The sequence below is a fragment of the Piliocolobus tephrosceles genome, chromosome 1, assembly GCF_002776525.5.
Source record: "Piliocolobus tephrosceles isolate RC106 chromosome 1, ASM277652v3, whole genome shotgun sequence".
Lineage (NCBI taxonomy): Eukaryota > Metazoa > Chordata > Mammalia > Primates > Cercopithecidae > Piliocolobus > Piliocolobus tephrosceles.
Genome location: NC_045434.1, coordinates 182,121,661 through 182,139,036, shown reverse-complemented (window position 1 = coordinate 182,139,036; position 17,376 = coordinate 182,121,661). Strand labels below are relative to the sequence as shown.

General features: G+C 42.5%; 1 protein-coding gene across 1 annotated transcript in view; it reads left to right on the top strand.

Annotated features, from left to right (window-relative positions):
• The window catches only part of ZMPSTE24 (zinc metallopeptidase STE24), a 49,921-nt gene extending 32,938 nt beyond the window's left edge, over positions 1–16,983 (top strand). Inside the window, exons 8-10 of the mRNA XM_023221250.2 lie at positions 8,829–8,933; positions 13,673–13,816; positions 15,276–16,983. Of these exons, the coding sequence (XP_023077018.1) occupies positions 8,829–8,933; positions 13,673–13,816; positions 15,276–15,500 (474 nt within the window). The 3' untranslated portion in view covers positions 15,501–16,983. The remainder of the gene's footprint in view (positions 1–8,828; positions 8,934–13,672; positions 13,817–15,275) is intronic.
• Positions 16,984–17,376: the final 393 nt, after the last annotated feature.

Genomic DNA, 17,376 nt, shown 5'->3' with positions numbered 1-17,376 from the left:
GAGCCAGGATTGTGCCATTGCACTCCAGTCTGGGCAACAAAAGTGAAAGTCTATCTCAAAAAATAAATAAATAATAATAGTAAAAATAAAAAAGTTAGAAAACATCAATAACAAAAATAATGATCCAACAAACCATAAACATCTTACTAGATATATTTCTAGTCTTCTAAACTATAATTTTTTTTTTTTTACCATTTTCCTTTTATTGAATATATGGATTGTTTCCAATTTTTTGCTGTTAAAAATGTTTCTGCAGTGAGTATTTTTGTATGTAATCCTTCAGTTGTAACTCTTAATTTTCCCTTTAGAGTAGTCTATAAATTGGTGCTTTAGTTTGTTACTCCTTCATGACCATTCCCTGAAGGTACAGGTAAGTGTGTGTCTCTTAGCTCTTTAAGGAACGAGGTTAGTTATGTGATTCTTTTCTCTACTAAATGTACTCTTACCCAAACTCTAAAATTTAAATAGGAAAGAGGTAATAAATGTCAATCGTGTATTGCAAATCATTATAATTTATCCCTCTTTCTCATACAAGGGACCTAGCTTCTCTATATGTGGTCATTTTCCTTAAAAAAATGAGGAACTGGTGAAAGTGGGGGAAAGTGGTAGAATATCTAGATTCCAATAAATCTTGTCTGTGTTCTCAGGAGGCTGCATTTTCTCAGCTGTGTGAAACAAAATCTATTTCAATTTTTTTTTTTTTTTTTTTTTTTTTAACGTAATTTGCTCTTTTCAGTAGCTGAAGCTTATTTCAAAATCTTTAGCCTGAACTTTCTGGGATATATGTTCTCTAACTGTTGCAGGGCACTGTATGTGTCCAATGGATCAAACTTGTTTATTATTTTATTCAAATATTTATATCTTTATTAATATTTTATTTGTTTGGTGTTTCCATTATTGATAGTGGTCTGTTACTATCCTTTATTATAGTAAATTTATCAAGTTTTTTTTTTTTTTTTTTTTTTTTGAGGCAGAGTCTTGCTCAGTCGCCCAGGCTGGAGTGCGGTGGCGCCATCTTGGCTCACTGCAAGCTCTGCCTCCCGGGTTTACACCATTCTCCTGCCTCAGCCTCCCGAGTAGCTGGGACTACAGGCGCCCGCCACTATGCCCGGCTAGTTTTTTTGTGTTTTTAGTAGAGACGGGGTTTCACCGTGTTAGCCAGGGTGGTCTCGATCTCCTGACTTTGTGATCCGCCGGTCTCGGCCTCCCAAAGTGCTGGGATTACAGGCGTGAGCCACCGCGCCCAGCCTTCTTTGCAAATCTTGCAGTTTTGAAATAATATGTTCTGAGGCCAGTGTATAGTTACATGCCAATTAAAAATTAATGTATCCTCCTGGTAAAGTGAAATTTTTATGATTGTGTTGTGGCCTTCCTAAATAATCCTTTTTGCCTTTACGTTGCCTTTAAGTTGGCTGGGCACGGTGGCTCACGCCTGTAATCCCAGCGCTTTGGGAGGACGAGGCGGGCGGATCACCTGAGGTCGGGAGTTCTAGACCAACCTGACCAATATGGAGAAATCCCATCTCTACTAAAAATACCAACTTGCTGGGAGTGGTAGCCCATTCCTGTAATCCCAGCTACTCAGGAGGCTGAGGTAGGAGAATTGCTTGAACCCGGGAGGCACAGGTTGCAGTGAGCTGAGATTGTGCAGTTGCACTCCAGTCCAGGCAACAAGAGCTAAATTCCGTCTCAAAAAAAAAAAGGTTGATTTTGTCTGATATTAATACAGGTGTCCCAGCTTTCCTTCGGTTAGTGTTTGTTAGAGGTTATCTTTTTTATTTTTTATTATTATTATTATTATTATTATTATTATTATTATTATTATTATTATTTTTTGAAACAGAGTCACACTGTCGCCTGGGCTGGAATGCAATGGTGTGACCTTGACTCACTGCAACCTCTGCCTCCCGGGTTCAAGTGATTCTCCTGCCTCAGCCTCCCAAGTAGCTGGGATTACAGGTGCCCACCACCAAGACCGGCTAATTTTTTCTATTTTTGGTAGAGATGGAGTTTCACTATGTTGGCCAGGCTGGTCTCGAACTCCTGCCCTTGTGATCCACCCACCTCGGCCTCCCAAAGTACTGGGATTACAGGCATGAGCCACTGCATCCAGCCTCAGAGATCATCTTTTTACTTAAAAAAAAAAAAATTTAGTGATGGCTGGGCACAGTGGCTTATGCCTGTAATCCCAGCACTTTGGGAGGCTGAGGCGGGTGGATCACGAGATCAGGAGATTGAGACCATCCTGGCTAACACGGTGAAACCCCATCTGTACTAAAAATACAACAAATTAGTCAGGCGTGGTGGCAGGCACCTGTAGTCCCAGCTACTCAGGAGGCTGAGGCAGGAGAATGGCGTGAACCTGGGAGGCGGAGCTTGCAGTGAGCTGAGACCGCGCCACTGCACTCCAGCCTGGGCGACAGAGTGAGACTCCGTCTCAAAAAAAAAAATTTAGATAAAATTCACATAAGATTCACCATCTTAACCATTTTAAAGTGTGTAATTCAGTGGCTTATAGTATATTCAAAAAGTTGTATAACCATCACTAAACCACTATCTGATTCATCCTTTTACTTTTAACCTTGGCCTTATATTTTCAATGTGTCTCTTGTATACAGCATGTCAATAGATTTTATTATGGTTGTTTTTAAAGCTATACTGACAGTTACTATCTTTTTATTGACAGGTTTAGTTTATGTATGTTGTGATTACTGATATATTTGGAATTATTTCTACCATATTATTTTATGCCCTTTGTGTCTCTTTTCTGTGCTTTCAGTTCTCCACCCTTATCTTCTCCTTACCTCAACACAACACATATACCCTCCCACTTTTTTCTAAGAACTGATTGAAGGTTTTTAAAAAGTTCTGCTTAGGTCATTATTCATCTTTGGATGTTCTTGTATTACTATTCTTTTAATGATTGCCGCTAAAACTTAAGCATGCCCACATATCTGAAGATCTTTTTTTTTTTGAGACAGAGTCTCCCTCTGTCGCCCGGGCTGGAGTGCAGTGGCCGGATCTCAGCTCACTGCAAGCTCCGCCTCCCGGGTTTACACCATTCTCCTGCCTAAGCCTCCCGAGTAGCTGGGGACTACAGGCGCCCACCACCTCGCCCGGCTAGTTTTTTGTATTTTTTTTTCAGTAGAGACGGGGTTTCACCATGTTAGCCAGGATGGTCTCGATCTCCTGACCTCGTGATCTGCCCGCCTCGGCCTCCCAAAGTGCTGGGATTACAGGCTTGAGCCACCGCGCCCGGCCTGAAGATCTTAAAATACATGGTATCTTCACTATTTCCTGAACAATCCAGGGTCCTTAAATACTTTCAAACCATTATGCCTTTCATCTTTTATTTTAGTTTTATCCTGTTCATTGTTTTTTTGTTGTTGTTTTTTCTTTTGTTTTTTGAGACGGAGTCTCGCTCTGTCGCCCAGACTGGAGTGCAGTGGCCAGATCTCAGCTCACTGCAAGCTTCGCCTCCGGGGTTTAAGCCATTCTCTTGCCTCAGCCTTCCAAGTAGCTGGGACTACAGGTGCCCGCCACCTCGCCTGGCTGGTTTTTTGTATTTTTTAGTAGAGATGGGGTTTCACAGTGTTAGCCAGGATGATCTCGATCTCCTGACCTCATGATCCGCCCGTCTCGGCCTCCCAAAGTGCTGGGATTACAGGCTTGAGCCACCGCGCCCGGCTCCTGTTCATTGTTTATCCCCCAAATTGTCATTTTTTTTTTTTTGGTCTTACACAGTTATCATTTAGATTCGTCTATATGCTTATCTGTTTTTCTGCTTAACATTCCTTATTCACCTCACATCTTTTAGAAATCATTTTCCTTCTTTCAGAAGTATATACTTTGGGATTGTCTTTTTCTTTTTTTTATGAGATGGAATCTCACTCTGTCACGAGGCTGGAGTGCAGTGGCGTGATCTCAACTCACTGCAACCTCTGCTTCCTGGGTTCAAGCGATTCTCCTGCCTTGGCCTCCCAAGTAACTGGGACTACAGGCACAACTACAGGCGCACGCCACCATGCCCAGCTAATTTTTGTACTTAGTAGAAACGGGGTTTCATCATGTTGGCCAAGATGGTCTCGATCTCTTGACCTTATGATCCACCTGCCTCGGCCTCCCAAATTGCTGGCATTACAGGTGTGAGCCATTGCACCCAGCCGTGCTTTAGGAATTTCTTTGGAAAATTCTGGTTTTGTTTTTATTTTGCTCTTATTCTTGGATATCAATGCAGAAATGACAGCTCTTTTATACTTTAAAGATAATCATTCTGCCAGGTGCTTACACCTGTAATCTCAGTACTTTGGGGAACCCAAGTCTGGGGGGTCACTTGAGCTCAGGAGTTCAAGACTAGCCTGGGCAACATAGCGAGAACTTGTCTCTACTAAAAATAAAAATTAGCAAATTAGCTAGGTGTAGTGGTGTGTGCCTATAGTTCCAGCTATTCAGGAGGCTGAGGTGGGAGGATCTTTTGAGCTCAGGAGATCAAGGCTGCAGTGAACTATGATCGTACCACTGCAGTCCAGCTTGGGCAACAGAACGAAACCCTGCCTCAAAAATAAATAAATAAATAAGATAAAGATAGTGTTCTATTGTGTTCTGGAATTTTTTTTTTTTTTTTGAGACGGAGTTTCACTCTTGTCCCCCAGGCTGGAGTGCAATGGCGCTATCTCGGCTCACTGCAATCTTCGCCTCCCAGGTTCGAGGGATTCTCCTGCCTCAGCCTGCTGAGTAGCTGTGATTACAGGCACCCACCACCACACCCAGCTAATTTTTGTATTTTTGGTAGGGACGGGGTTTCACCATGTTGGCCAGGCTGGTCTTGAACTCCTGACCTCAGGTGATCCACCTGCCTTGGCCTCCCAAAGTGCTAGGATTGCAGGTGTGAACCACTGCACCCAGCCCATGTTCTGGATTTCTTTGTTGTTCCTGTTGAAAACATCTGGCCGGGCGCGGTGGCTCACGCCTGTAATCCCAGCACTTTGGGAGGCCGAGGCGGGCGGATCACAAGGTCAGGAGATCGAGACCACGGTGAAACCCTGTCTCTACTAAAAATACAAAAAAAAAAAAGCCGGGCGCCGTGGCGGGCGCCTGTAGTCCCAGCTACTAGGGAGGCTGAGGCAGGAGAATGGCGGGAACCCGGGAGGCGGAGCTTGCAGTGAGCTGAGATAGCACCGCCACTGCCCTCCAGCCTGGTGGACAGAGCGAGACTCCGTCTCAAAAAAAAAAAAAAAAAAGAAAACATCTGGCTCTGAGCTTATTGTCTTATTTTTTTATTATTATTTTTTACATTTACAAATTAGGATGCATTTTCCCCCTTTTTTTGTGAGACAGTCTTGCTCTTGTTACCAGGCTGGAGTGCAATGGCACAATCATAGATCACTGTAGCCTTGAACTCCTGGGTTCAAGCCATCCTCCCATCTCAGCCTCTCAAGTAGCTGGGACTATAGACGCACACCACTATGCCTGGCTAATTTTTAAAAAATTTTTTGTAGAAACAGAGTCTCATTATGTTGCCCAGGCTGGTCCATAACTTTTTGTTTCTTAATTTATTCCTTTATTTTGGTAGAAAACAACCTCTAGTACCTTCCTGAGAAGGATTACATCGGTAAAGCTTTAAGTTTGTATGCTTAAAATGCCTTCATTTTTCTGTCATACTGGCTTGCTACTTAGACTGGGTATAGAGTTCTAGATTGGAAATACTTCTCCTTCAGGATTGTGAAGGCATCGTTTCATTGCCTGCTTGATTCCAACACTGCTGATGAAGTATCTGAAGTCATTCAGATTACTGATCCTGGCCAGGCATGGTGGCTCACGCCTGTAATCCCAGCACTTTGGGAGGCCAAGGCAGGCAGATAACTTGAGGCCAGGAGTTCGAGACCAGCCTGGCCAACATGATGAAACCCCCGTCTCTACAAAAAATATAAAAATTAGCTGGGCATGATAGCTCACGCCTGTAATCCCAGTACTCGGGACTCTGAGGCACAAGAATTGCTTGAACCTGAGAGGTGGAGGTTGCAGTGAACTGAGATCCTGTCACTGCATTCCAGCCTGGGTGACAGAGTGAGACCCTGTCTTTAAAAAAAATAAATAAATAAATTTAAAAAAAGGCCGGGCGCAGTGGCTCAAGCCTGTAATCCCAGCACTTTGGGAGGCCGAGACAGGCGGATCATGAGGTCAGGAGATCGAGACCATCCTGGCTAACACGGTGAAACCCTGTCTCTACTAAAAAATACAAAAAAAACTAGCCGGGAGAGGTGGCAGGCGCCTGTAGTCCCAGCTACTCAGGAGGCTGAGGCAGGAGAATGGCGTCAACCCGGGAGGCGGAGCTTGCAGTGAGCTGAGATCCGGCCACTGCACTCCAGCCTGGGGGACAGAGCGAGACTCCGTCTCAAAAAAAAAAAAAATTGCTGATCCTTTTGTTACTTCTTTTTTGTTTTATTTTGCTTTTCTGGAAGTTTGTTAGATCTTTCTCTGTTTCAGTGTTCTAAAATTTCACATACCCTGATGGGGATCTGTTTTCTTCTACCGTGTTATATGCATCACACTGTTTTCATCCACTATGATGTATGCATTAGGCTCTTTTATTCTGGAAATCGAGGTCCTGTGGTTATAAGAAATTTTCTGGAATTATTTTGTTGATTTTTGTCTTCTCCATTTTTAAGATTCTATCTTTTCAGGGCTCCTCTTGCTCGAGTGCTGGATTTCTTATACTGAACTCTCCTATCTTTTTAACCCTCTTTTCCATTTTAAATATATCTCTTTCTACTTTCTAGAATTCCCTCATCATCTTCCAATTCTTTTATTGAACTTACATTTTTTGTTCTTTTTTTTTTTGAGATGGAGTCTTGCCCTCTCACCCAGGCTGGAGTGCAATGGCACAATCTCAGTTAACTGCAACCTCTGCCTCCCGGGTTCAAGCAATTCTCCTGCCTCAGCCTCCTGAGTAGCTGGGATTACCGGTGTGCACCACCACGCCCAGCTAATTCTTTTTTTTTTTTTTTTGTATCTTTAGTAGAAACGGGGTTTCACCATGTTGGCCAGGCTGGTCTCGAACTCCTGATCTTGTGATACACCTGCCTCAGCCTCCCAGAGTGCTGGGATTGCAGGCGTGAGTCACCATGCCTGGCCTTCAACTTGGATTTCTAAGAATTTTTTTATCTGAATTTTCCATGTTACAGCACTTTGTTATTTTTTCTTAGGTACAGTATCTTAATTTTCTAAACTTTCTCTTTATATAATTTGTTTATTTCATGTTGCTTTTTTTCTGGATCAGATCTTCCATGTTAACAACTTACCTCATATGTCTGGTAAATCCTTGGTTAATTGCTCCTTAGTAAGAGAATGGGACTAGGCCGGACACAGTGGCTCATGCCTGTAATCCCAGCACTTTGGGAGGCTGAGGCGGATGGATCCCCTGCGGTCAGGAGTTGGAGACCAGACAGGCTCACATGGTGAAACCCCATCTCTAAAAATACAAAAATTAGGCAGGCGTGGTGGTGCATGCCTGTAGTCCCAGCTACTCAGGAGGCTGAAGCACAAGAATCACTTGAACCCAGGAGGCAGAGGTTGCAGTGAACTGAGATCGTGCCATTGCACTCCAGCTTGGGCAACAAGAGTGAAACCCCGTCTCAAAAAAAAAAAAAAAAGAAACAACTACTGTTAACATTTGTATATACTTTGTCTACTTTTTATACTTGTATATTTTTATATACACATTCACATTGTTTCATAATTAGAATCATACCATATATTTTTAGTTTGTGTCTCTTCACCTAATCATTTTCCAATGTCAGAACATAATCCTTTTTTTATTTTATTTTTTTCTTTTTTTTGAGATGGAGCCTCACTTTTTCGCCCAGGTTGGAGTACAGTGGCGTGATCTTGGCTCACTACAGACTACGCCTCCCAGTTTCAAGCAGATCTCACGCCTCAGCCTCCTGAGTAGCTGGGATTACAGGCATGCACCACCACACGTGGCTATTATTATTATTATTATTATTATTATTATTATTATTATTATTTGAGATGGAGTCTTGCTCTGTCACCTAGGCTGGAGTGCAGTGGCGCGATCTCGGCTCACTGCAACCTCCGCCTCCCAGGTTCAAGCAATTCTCCTGCCTCGGCCTCCAGAGCAGCTGCGATTATAGGCGCCTGCCACCATACCCAGCTAATTTTTTGTGTTTTAGTAGAGACAAGGTGTCACCATGTTGGTCAGTCTGGTCTCGAACTCCTGACCTCGTGATCCACCCACCCTGACCTCTCCAAGTGCTGGGATTGCAGGCATGAGCCACCACGCCCAGCAACATTTTGTATTTTTAGTAGAGATAGGATTTCGCTATGTTGGCCAGGCCAGTCTAGAACTCCTGGCCTCAAGTTATCTGCCTGCCTCGGTCTCCCAAAGTGTTGGTACTGCAGGCATGAGCCACTGCAATTGGCCCTAATCTTTGAAAACAAAATTTCTAATGGTTTTATAATACAGAGTGACTGTCATATAACTTTATCATGATTTATTTAACTATTGTCCCATTGATAAAGATTTCTATTTCTTCCAGTTTTTTTTTTTTTTTTTCCTCCCTAATCTAAGTTAGTCCAGACTGTAAGCTTTATGTAGTCTGGGAATGTCCATCTTGTTCGTCGTTCTGTCTTCAATGCTTAGCGCACTGTCTCATGTGGAGCAGTGGTTCAGGGAATGTTTTGTTAAGACAACAGTTTTGAACAAAACATTATTTCTTTAAGTTAAAATCTATGAAGGGCTATTACTGGGTTGAAAGATAAAACTTTTTAAAGGTTCTCAATAATTTATTTTTCATTTTTTTTTTCAGAATAAGAAACAAGGATGTAAAAATGAGGAGGTACTTGCTGTACTAGGCCATGAACTGGGGCACTGGAAGTTGGGACATACAGTCAAAAATATCATTATTAGCCAGGTAAGTGTGGAGTGACAATTCTTTTTTTATGGCATGGTAGTCAAATTAGAACTATGGCAGGCATGAGAGGTCACATAAGAGAGGTCAAGACAGACACCACAGCCAGGCTACCTGGTTTCCCATCACAGCTCCCTGACTTAACTACCGGTGTGACCTCAGGCAAGTTCCTTAACCTCTGCTTCTGTCTCCTCATTGAATGATAATGCCTTATAGGACTGGTTAAGAATTAAGTGAGTTAATACATGTAAAGATTTTAGACTAGCACCTGGAATGTGGTGAGCACTATATAAATTATTGTTACCACCACCATCACCTCCAGAGTAAGAACTTGAAAGATCAAAAGGATCAAGCCTAGGTAAGTTGGACATTAAAATGCTTTTTTAAAATTAAATTAAAATATTTTTTTGAGACGGAGTCTCGCTCTGTCACCCAGGCTGGAGTGCGGTGATGTGATCTCGGCTCACTGCAACCTCTGCCTCTCAGGTTCAAGTGATTCTCCTATCTCAGCCTCCTGAGTAGCTGGGACTACAGGCACCCACCACCATCCCTGGTATTTTTAGTAGACATGGGGTTTCACCATGTTGGCCAGGCTGGTCTCGTGCTCCTGACCTCAGGTGATGCACCCGCCTCGGCCTGCCAAAGTGCTGGGATTATAGGCGTGGACCACTGTGCCCACCCTAAAATGCTTTTTTTTTCTGAGATGGAGTTTCACTCTTGTTGTCCAAGCTGGAGTGCAGTGGCGCGATCTCAGCTTACTGCAGCCTCTGCCTCCCGGGTTCAAGCAATTCCCCTGCCTCAGCCTCCTGAGTAGCTGGGATTATAGGCACGCACCACCACACTGGACTCATTTTTTTTTTTTTGTATTTTTAGTAGAAACGTGGTTTCTCCACATGAGCCAGGCTGGTCTCGAACTCCTGACCTCAGCTGATCTGCCCGCCTCAGCCTCCCAAAGTGCTGGGATTACAGGCATGAGCCACCACGCCCAGTCTAAAACATTTTTTTCATTTAAAAGTTATTATTGCCAGGTGTGGTGGCTCACGCCTGTAATCCCAGCACTTTGGGAGGCCGAGATGGTGGATCACTTGAGGTGAGGAGGTCGAGGCCAGCCTGGCCAACATAGTGAAGCCCCATCTCTACTAAAAATACAAAAATTAGCCAGGCCTGGTGGCACGCCTGTAATCCCAGCTACTCGGGAGGCTGAGGCAGAATTGCTTCAACCCAGGAGGCAGAGGTTGCAGTGAGCTGAGATCATCCCAGTGCACTCCAGCCTGGGTGACAGAGCGAGACTCCGTCTCAAAAAAAAAAAAGTTATATATTCATTGGAAATTGCAGAAAATACAAAAAGAAAGCAATTCCAATAATGTTCCTCCTCTGGGTTCTAGAACCTCTAAACCAACAGATGTTTAGACTTTGGGTGAAAAAGCACTATATCATGTTGACTAGTTCTGAGCATATGTGGCCTTAACTGAATCATCAGTGGGTTTTCAGACCTTTAAAAAGGCTGGCTGAGCCAGGCATAGTGGCTCATGCCTTTAATCCCAATACTTTGGAAGGTTGATGAGGGAGGATCACTTGAGGCCAGGAGTTTGAGACCAGCCTACGCAACATAGCAAACCCCTTCTCTCCAAAAGGTTAAAAAATTAGCTGGGCTTGGTGGTATGCACCTGTAGTCCCAGCTACTTGGGAGGCTGGGATGGGAGGATGGCTTGAGTCCAGGAGATCAAGGCTGTAGTGAGCCATGATCACACCACTGCACTTCCAGCCTGGGTGACAAGGAGACCCTGTCTCTAAAAAAAATTAAAATAAAAAGGCCAGCTGGTTCTGGGTGATGAATTACAAGGGAAGACTTGTGAACTCCTGTGGGCACTTTCATGTATCTTTAGGTATAGAAATGCATTCCTTGGCTTGAAGCTATGTTGTGTGGATACATGGCACTGAGTAAGACTAAATAAGTCCAGGTCCAAATTCAATTGAATTTTCAGTCTAATAAGGAAAATCACTGCCCCTTCCATGAGGGAAGGGTTCCAATGGAATCAGCCTACCACAAGGTGGTTGGCTGGTCCCTGAGATGTGGTACCTTATCAAGACTGGGATTGATTGCTTCTCCGGACAGATTGGACATATGTCAGGTGCCAGTGAGGAGGGTGTCTGTGTTGACTAATACGTTAACTCCATCTTTGTCACTGTGGCCACTCTATTCATAAGTCCCTTGACTAAGTCATGGAGTGGCTACAGAGAAAGGCTAGCTGACCTTCACGGAGCAGGTGTCTTCCCCAGTTGACCAAGAGCCTCCTTGACTGTGGGTCTCTTTGGGTGAACATTAACATTAGGCCACCTATAATCAAACTCTGCAGTAATTTTGGAAGTTTTGTCACATACCTCTTTGCCAAATCTCCTTGTTAGGCATCCTCCACTTTTTTTTTTTTTTTTTTTGAGACGGAGTCTTGCTCTGTCGCCCAGGCTGGAGCGCAGTGGCCGGATCTCAGCTCACTGCAAGCTCCGCCTCCCGGGTTTACGCCATTCTCTCGCCTCAGCCTCCTGAGTAGCTGGGACTACAGGCGCCTGCCACCTCGCCCGGCTAGTTTTTTGTATTTTTTTAGTAGAGACGGGGTTTCACCGTGTTAGCCAGGATGGTCTCGATCTCCTGACCTCGTGATCCGCCCGTCTCGGCCTCCCAAAGTGCTGGGATTACAGGCTTGAGCCACCGCACCCGGCCAGGCATCCTCTACTTTTTTCCAAGGCCCTAATTATCCAGCTGAACCATTTTTTTCCCACTGCCAATGAATTAGGATATATATCCTTGCCTCAGGCTCTCTCTCCTCCCAGGCTGAGTGGACAGTGAGATATACACCTTAAAGTTCCCCTCACCGAGAGTATTTCCCTTCACTGCGGCCTTCCAAGACCATCCCTGAGTGGCTCTGTAATGCCACAGCAGTCCACTTTCATGTGGTACCAGCATATTGTGTTAAGTTATTTGTAAAATAGGCTCTGATTTTTTTCCTGTTCAACTAATTGATTATAGGAAACGGCTTATGAGTAAGGGTTGGTTGAGGGTTGTTGGTGGCAGGAGTTGGTGTACTAGAGTATGAGCCACCTGCTTATTTAACTTACTGGTGCCTTCATAACTTGCTTCATTTCCACTCTTATATCTATCACTTATGCTTGATGATGAAGTGTTTCTGGGCATACCAGTTTCCTGGCTAGGCAGATTAACATAGCATCCAGTTCAGGAGGAATAGTTCAGGTTGCAGGATCATGGTATCCCATGACCAGGAATTCAGTCTGTAGCAGGGCCCAGTAGCAAACCAAAAGTTATTTTTCAAAAGGATAATGGTTACTTGACAAAAGTAGATGCATAGATGATAAGTGTAGGAGACTTCACTGAGTTTTCTGTTGGAGCTTGTCATATTGGATCCACTGAGTGATAAGGATGAGGGCGAAGCTGCTTGTCCTTTGTCCTGGGGCAGCTGGTGAGCCTTCTTACGCTCCAAGCCCCATTCTAAGCTGACAGCTTCTTGGGTTGTCTTGTAAATGGTTTGGAGCAACACACTTAAATAAGGTCCATGTGGCCTCCAAGATCCTAATTTGCTACAGAAAAAGAATGTTGTGTGTTCTCCAACCTGACTCCAAGAGGTTGTATTTTGGTATAGATTTTTTTATTTTTTTCCCCGCTCATTTCTTGTTCAAGATGGATCTACTTTCTCTCCTGACCTTTCTAACTATTTGGTACAGCTCCAGTGGGCCTAGAGAGGATTCAAGGGAAGCCTGTTGCTTTGGAGCCTCCACTTCAAAGTCAGGTGGGAGATGTTGTATCTGATTACAGTCTTATAAAACAAGGCCAGAATCCATTCTAGCACTTCACCCTTTACAGAGAGAAAATATCCCATTGCTATTGACCACTTCAAACCCTCAATGATAGGAGGCTCAACTGAAGCTTGCCCTTATAGAAAATGATACAGTTTATACATTTGGGAACATTTTGTTTTACTTTTGAAATAAAAGTGAAACTAAAAACTACTGGCGGGGCAGGATGGCTCATGCCTGTAATCCCAGCACTTTGGGAGGCTGAGGTGGGCAGATCACCTGAGGTCAGGAGTTCAAGACCAGCCTGGCCAAAATGGTGAAATCTTGTCTCTACTAAAAATATAGAAAAATTAGCTGAGCATGGTGGCAGGCGCCTGTAATCCCAGCTACTTGGGAGGCTGAGACTGGAGAATTGCTCAAACCCAGGAGGCAGTGGTTGCAATAAGCAGAGATTGTGCCACTGTAATCCAGCCTGGGCAACACAGTGAGACTCCATCTCAAAAAAAATAAAAATAAATAAAAACTACTTAAATAATTTGTTCTGTGATCACACTGATACCTTTCTTAAAATCACACTATGATTTCTTTTTTGTTGTCGTTTTTTTGAGACAGAGTCTCGCTCTGTTGCCCAGGCTGGAGTGCAGTGGCACGATCTCAGCTCACTGCAAGCTCCGCCTCCTGGGTTCAAGCCATTCTCCAGCCTCAGCCTTCCGAGTAGCTGGGACTACAGGCGCCCGCCACCATGCCTAGCTAATTTGTTTGTATTTTTAGTAGAGACGGTGTTTCACTGTGTTAGCCAGGGTGGTCTTGATCTCCTGACCTTGTGATCCGCCGCGCCCGACCACACTTTGATTTCTTATACTTTATGGATGCTACTGATCCCATAGTGAAATCAGCTTGGTAATAACTTAGAAATTTCATGTCCTTCTTTCTAGATGAATTCTTTCCTGTGTTTTTTTTTATTTGCTGTATTAATTGGTCGAAAGGAGCTTTTTGCTGCATTTGGTTTTTATGATAGCCAACCCACTCTAATTGGACTATTGATCATCTTCCAGTTTATTTTTTCACCTTACAATGAGGTAATGTATGATCTTTAAAATTATCACACATACGCTCTTACCTGCTTCAAATCTAGAGCTTTCAGGATAGTGGAAAATGAACTAGAACAGTACAGTTTTAACAAATAGATGAAACAAAGTCTTTTAGTCCCCTGATTTACTGGTCAGTATGACAAAGTAGCAGAAAAATTCAAGCCCAAATAAATAAACGCTTGCATACTCTTAGGAAAATGTAAGTAGAAAATTAGACTTCAGTGGTGAACACCTAAAAGGACTCAGTAGATGGAGATTAACTATTGGAATGTTGTGTCCTAGGCCACATATTCACCAGTGCTTGGGTAAAAATCTTACGTGTGTGAGGGGACAAAGCAAACACTAATTGAGTCTGTGTACGGCTCAGTAAGGGAGGCTTAGTGACTGTTCCTCTGCTCCATGACCGCCTGCCTCCATATAGCCTGAGGGATCCACCCAAACCCACAGAATCAAAATCGGGTATTTTGTGGTAAATGAAACTGAAGAACATTGCTCTGTGTTAGCTCATTAGGAGTATTCCGTGTGAGTGATAATACATAGGTTAATGAGACTATATAACAAACCTGACAGTGGCAACATTTCATCATGTTTCATAAGGCTTCCAAATTACGCTAAGAAATAATATCGAAGATCTTGAGGTATCTCCATTCAGAAGAATTCTTTCTTGGGATAGATTGCAGAGTTAAGTTAAGATGAACTAAATGAATCATATTTTTCTATTATGTATGGTGGGGACACCAAGAAAGAAAAATGGAGGGGCATAGATCATATTCATATAACATTGTCCGCATAAACAAAATAAATTTTGCAGAGGACTGAGATGTATTATCTTTAAACTTTTTTTTTTTTTTTTTTTTTTAAAGATGGAGTCTCACTCTGTCTTCCAGGCTGGAGTGCAGGGGTGTCATCTTGGCTTACTGCAACCTCCCCCTCCCGGGTTCAAGCAATTCTCCTGCCTCAGCCTCCTGAATAGCTGGGATTCCAGGCGTCCATCACCACGCCTGGCTAATTTTTGTATGTTTTACTAGAAACGGCGTTTCACCATATTGGCCAGGTTGGTCTCGAACTCCTGACCTCAGGTGATCTGCCTGCCTCACCTTCCCAAAGTGCTGGGATTACAGGTGTGAGCCACCTCACCCGGCCTGAGCATGACTTTTGAGTCTCATGTCAGCACTCAAAAGTTTCAGATTTTGGAACATTTCAGATGTCAGGTTTTTGGTTAGGGATGTTTAACTTGTATATGTGTTTCTGGCCTGTTTGCTTGGGGGAAAATAAGGCTCAATTTATAATTTCCTCACCCTAGGTCCCCTAAATATTAGTGATCTTTCTTTTGTCCTGCCATTCCTCTTATCCCAAGGCAAACTTGCTCTACAGTCTCAGCTCATGGAACCTTCAGTAACAACAAAGAGGTGGACAGTGGCTAAAACCCTTTCATTTACTTTTTCAGGTTCTTTCTTTTTGCCTAACAGTCCTAAGCCGCAGATTTGAGTTTCAAGCTGATGCATTTGCCAAGAAACTTGGGAAGGCTAAAGACTTATATTCTGCTTTAATCAAACTTAACAAAGATAACTTGGGATTCCCTGTTTCTGACTGGTTGTTCTCAATGTGGCATTATTCTCATCCTCCACTGCTAGAGAGACTTCAAGCTTTGAAAAGTATGAAGCAACACTGAGATGCCCAGGGTCTGTGACTAAAGACATTCTGATTATTTCTGTCCTGGCAGCATGTTCCAGCTCTTGATGTTTTTAAACTTTTTTTTAAAAGAAAAATTAAGTACAGAAAAGCCCAGATTTAAATACGTTTAATTCATTTCAAAAATGATTTTAATACTTCATTTCTTAAAGAAAACACCGAATGAATTTTGAAGCTTAATGTTTTTAAAGGCATAGTTTTATCTTTGACATCTAATTTACCATCAAGTTGTAAAATTGTTTGGAAAAATACAGAACTTGTTTTATTTATATACTTACATGGAAACTGCATGTGAGGTGTTTGAGGGCGTATGTTTGAAAGAGGGAGCACCACCTCGGGAATCCTTTCTGTGAGGCGGAAACCGTGGTCCTGAATTGTTGTGCTCATACCTAAGTTGAAATGTGGTCTTACTTTCATGCTGTTATGATTTCATCTGGTGAATCAGTGTTTTAAATAAGAAAGGTAATAGTTGGTAAGGCCAATATTATTTAAATAAAAGTAGTTAGAAAAATGCTCTCCTACCAAATTTTAAATTTCTCTTTTCCCTCTCTTGCTACACACTGATCAAGAGTTTCTCATAGTGCTTTGAAATTAGAAATTATGTATAGGATATTTTAAATCATTGAGTTTTGTGTTTTGTTTGTTTTCGTTTTTTGGAACGAAATCTCTGTCTTTATCTTTTTTTCCCACATGGTAAATATGATCCCATTGGGGGTAAATTGTAGCTTTTTCTCATTCATGCAGTAAATAATACATCCTTTCACTTAGCAGAGATGGCCATATTAAACACGTTTTGCTATGTTAAAAATGGCAGAACATGAAAGACAAATTAAAAATAACATTTTTTAAGTGACATAAGGGTGAAATGAATCTCTATGACATTTTGGGAAAAAATATAGTTTTCTATCTCTTTCAAGGGCAGAAGAGTTTTCATTTTTATTTTTGTAATTTTATCTGTAAGTCATAAGTACTGCTTAATCAGGCCTGATTCTACTTTTGAAAATTACAGTTCTGGAAATGCAGATGTTTACTTTGAAAACAAATGTCATGAAAGATTTCCAGTTTTTAAAGCTGTATGTTTCACTGCTTCATATCTCTGTCCACTTTCTGAATGAGAACTTAGTTTGTGCCTAGAGCTGTCACTCACTGATAATGCTTACCTTCTGGGCAGTTATTCCAAAGTGGGATCAACTGTGCGCCTTTGGTATCTGACCATAAAGTCTTTTGTTCCACTGACATTTGGGTGATGTCTTCACATGGAAATATAATAAAAGTAAAAATCTAGTTTAGTACTGCATTATTTATTTTCCTGAGGCTAAAGAGGAGCAGTCCTATGCCTTTTATTCAGCATCCTTTATCTGTGACTTCATGCCCTGATAACTGCCTTTCCTTCCTTCTGTGCCTTTGAATACAAATTTCAGTTCTGCAAAAGTTAAACATTAAACATTGCCAATGCAAATGTATGTACTTTGTCTTTAGTTTGATATTTTTGTATCATTTGTTTAATTTGTGTATCGTTTGTTACCTGAACGTATGTTTATTACCCAAGAGGAACTGGGTGCTAGCAATGAAGAGGGGAATGAAGAAATAGCCCTAATGATGAGTGGTGTCAGCACCACCTAATGATGAGTGTCAGCACCACCACTCATCATTAGGCTTTACATAGAGTCTCTTCAGTGGCTTCCTCCTCCTCTGCTCCAGAGTATCACCAGTTCTTGCAGATATTTCCTTGGAAGCTTCATTTGGAACCATTCCTTCTCCATTTTTATAACCTCAAATTGTTGGGCCTGCCTGGTCTGCTCCAGCTGCCTCTTTGGTTTTCCTTACATATGGTGGCAGTAATTAGCTTTTAAATA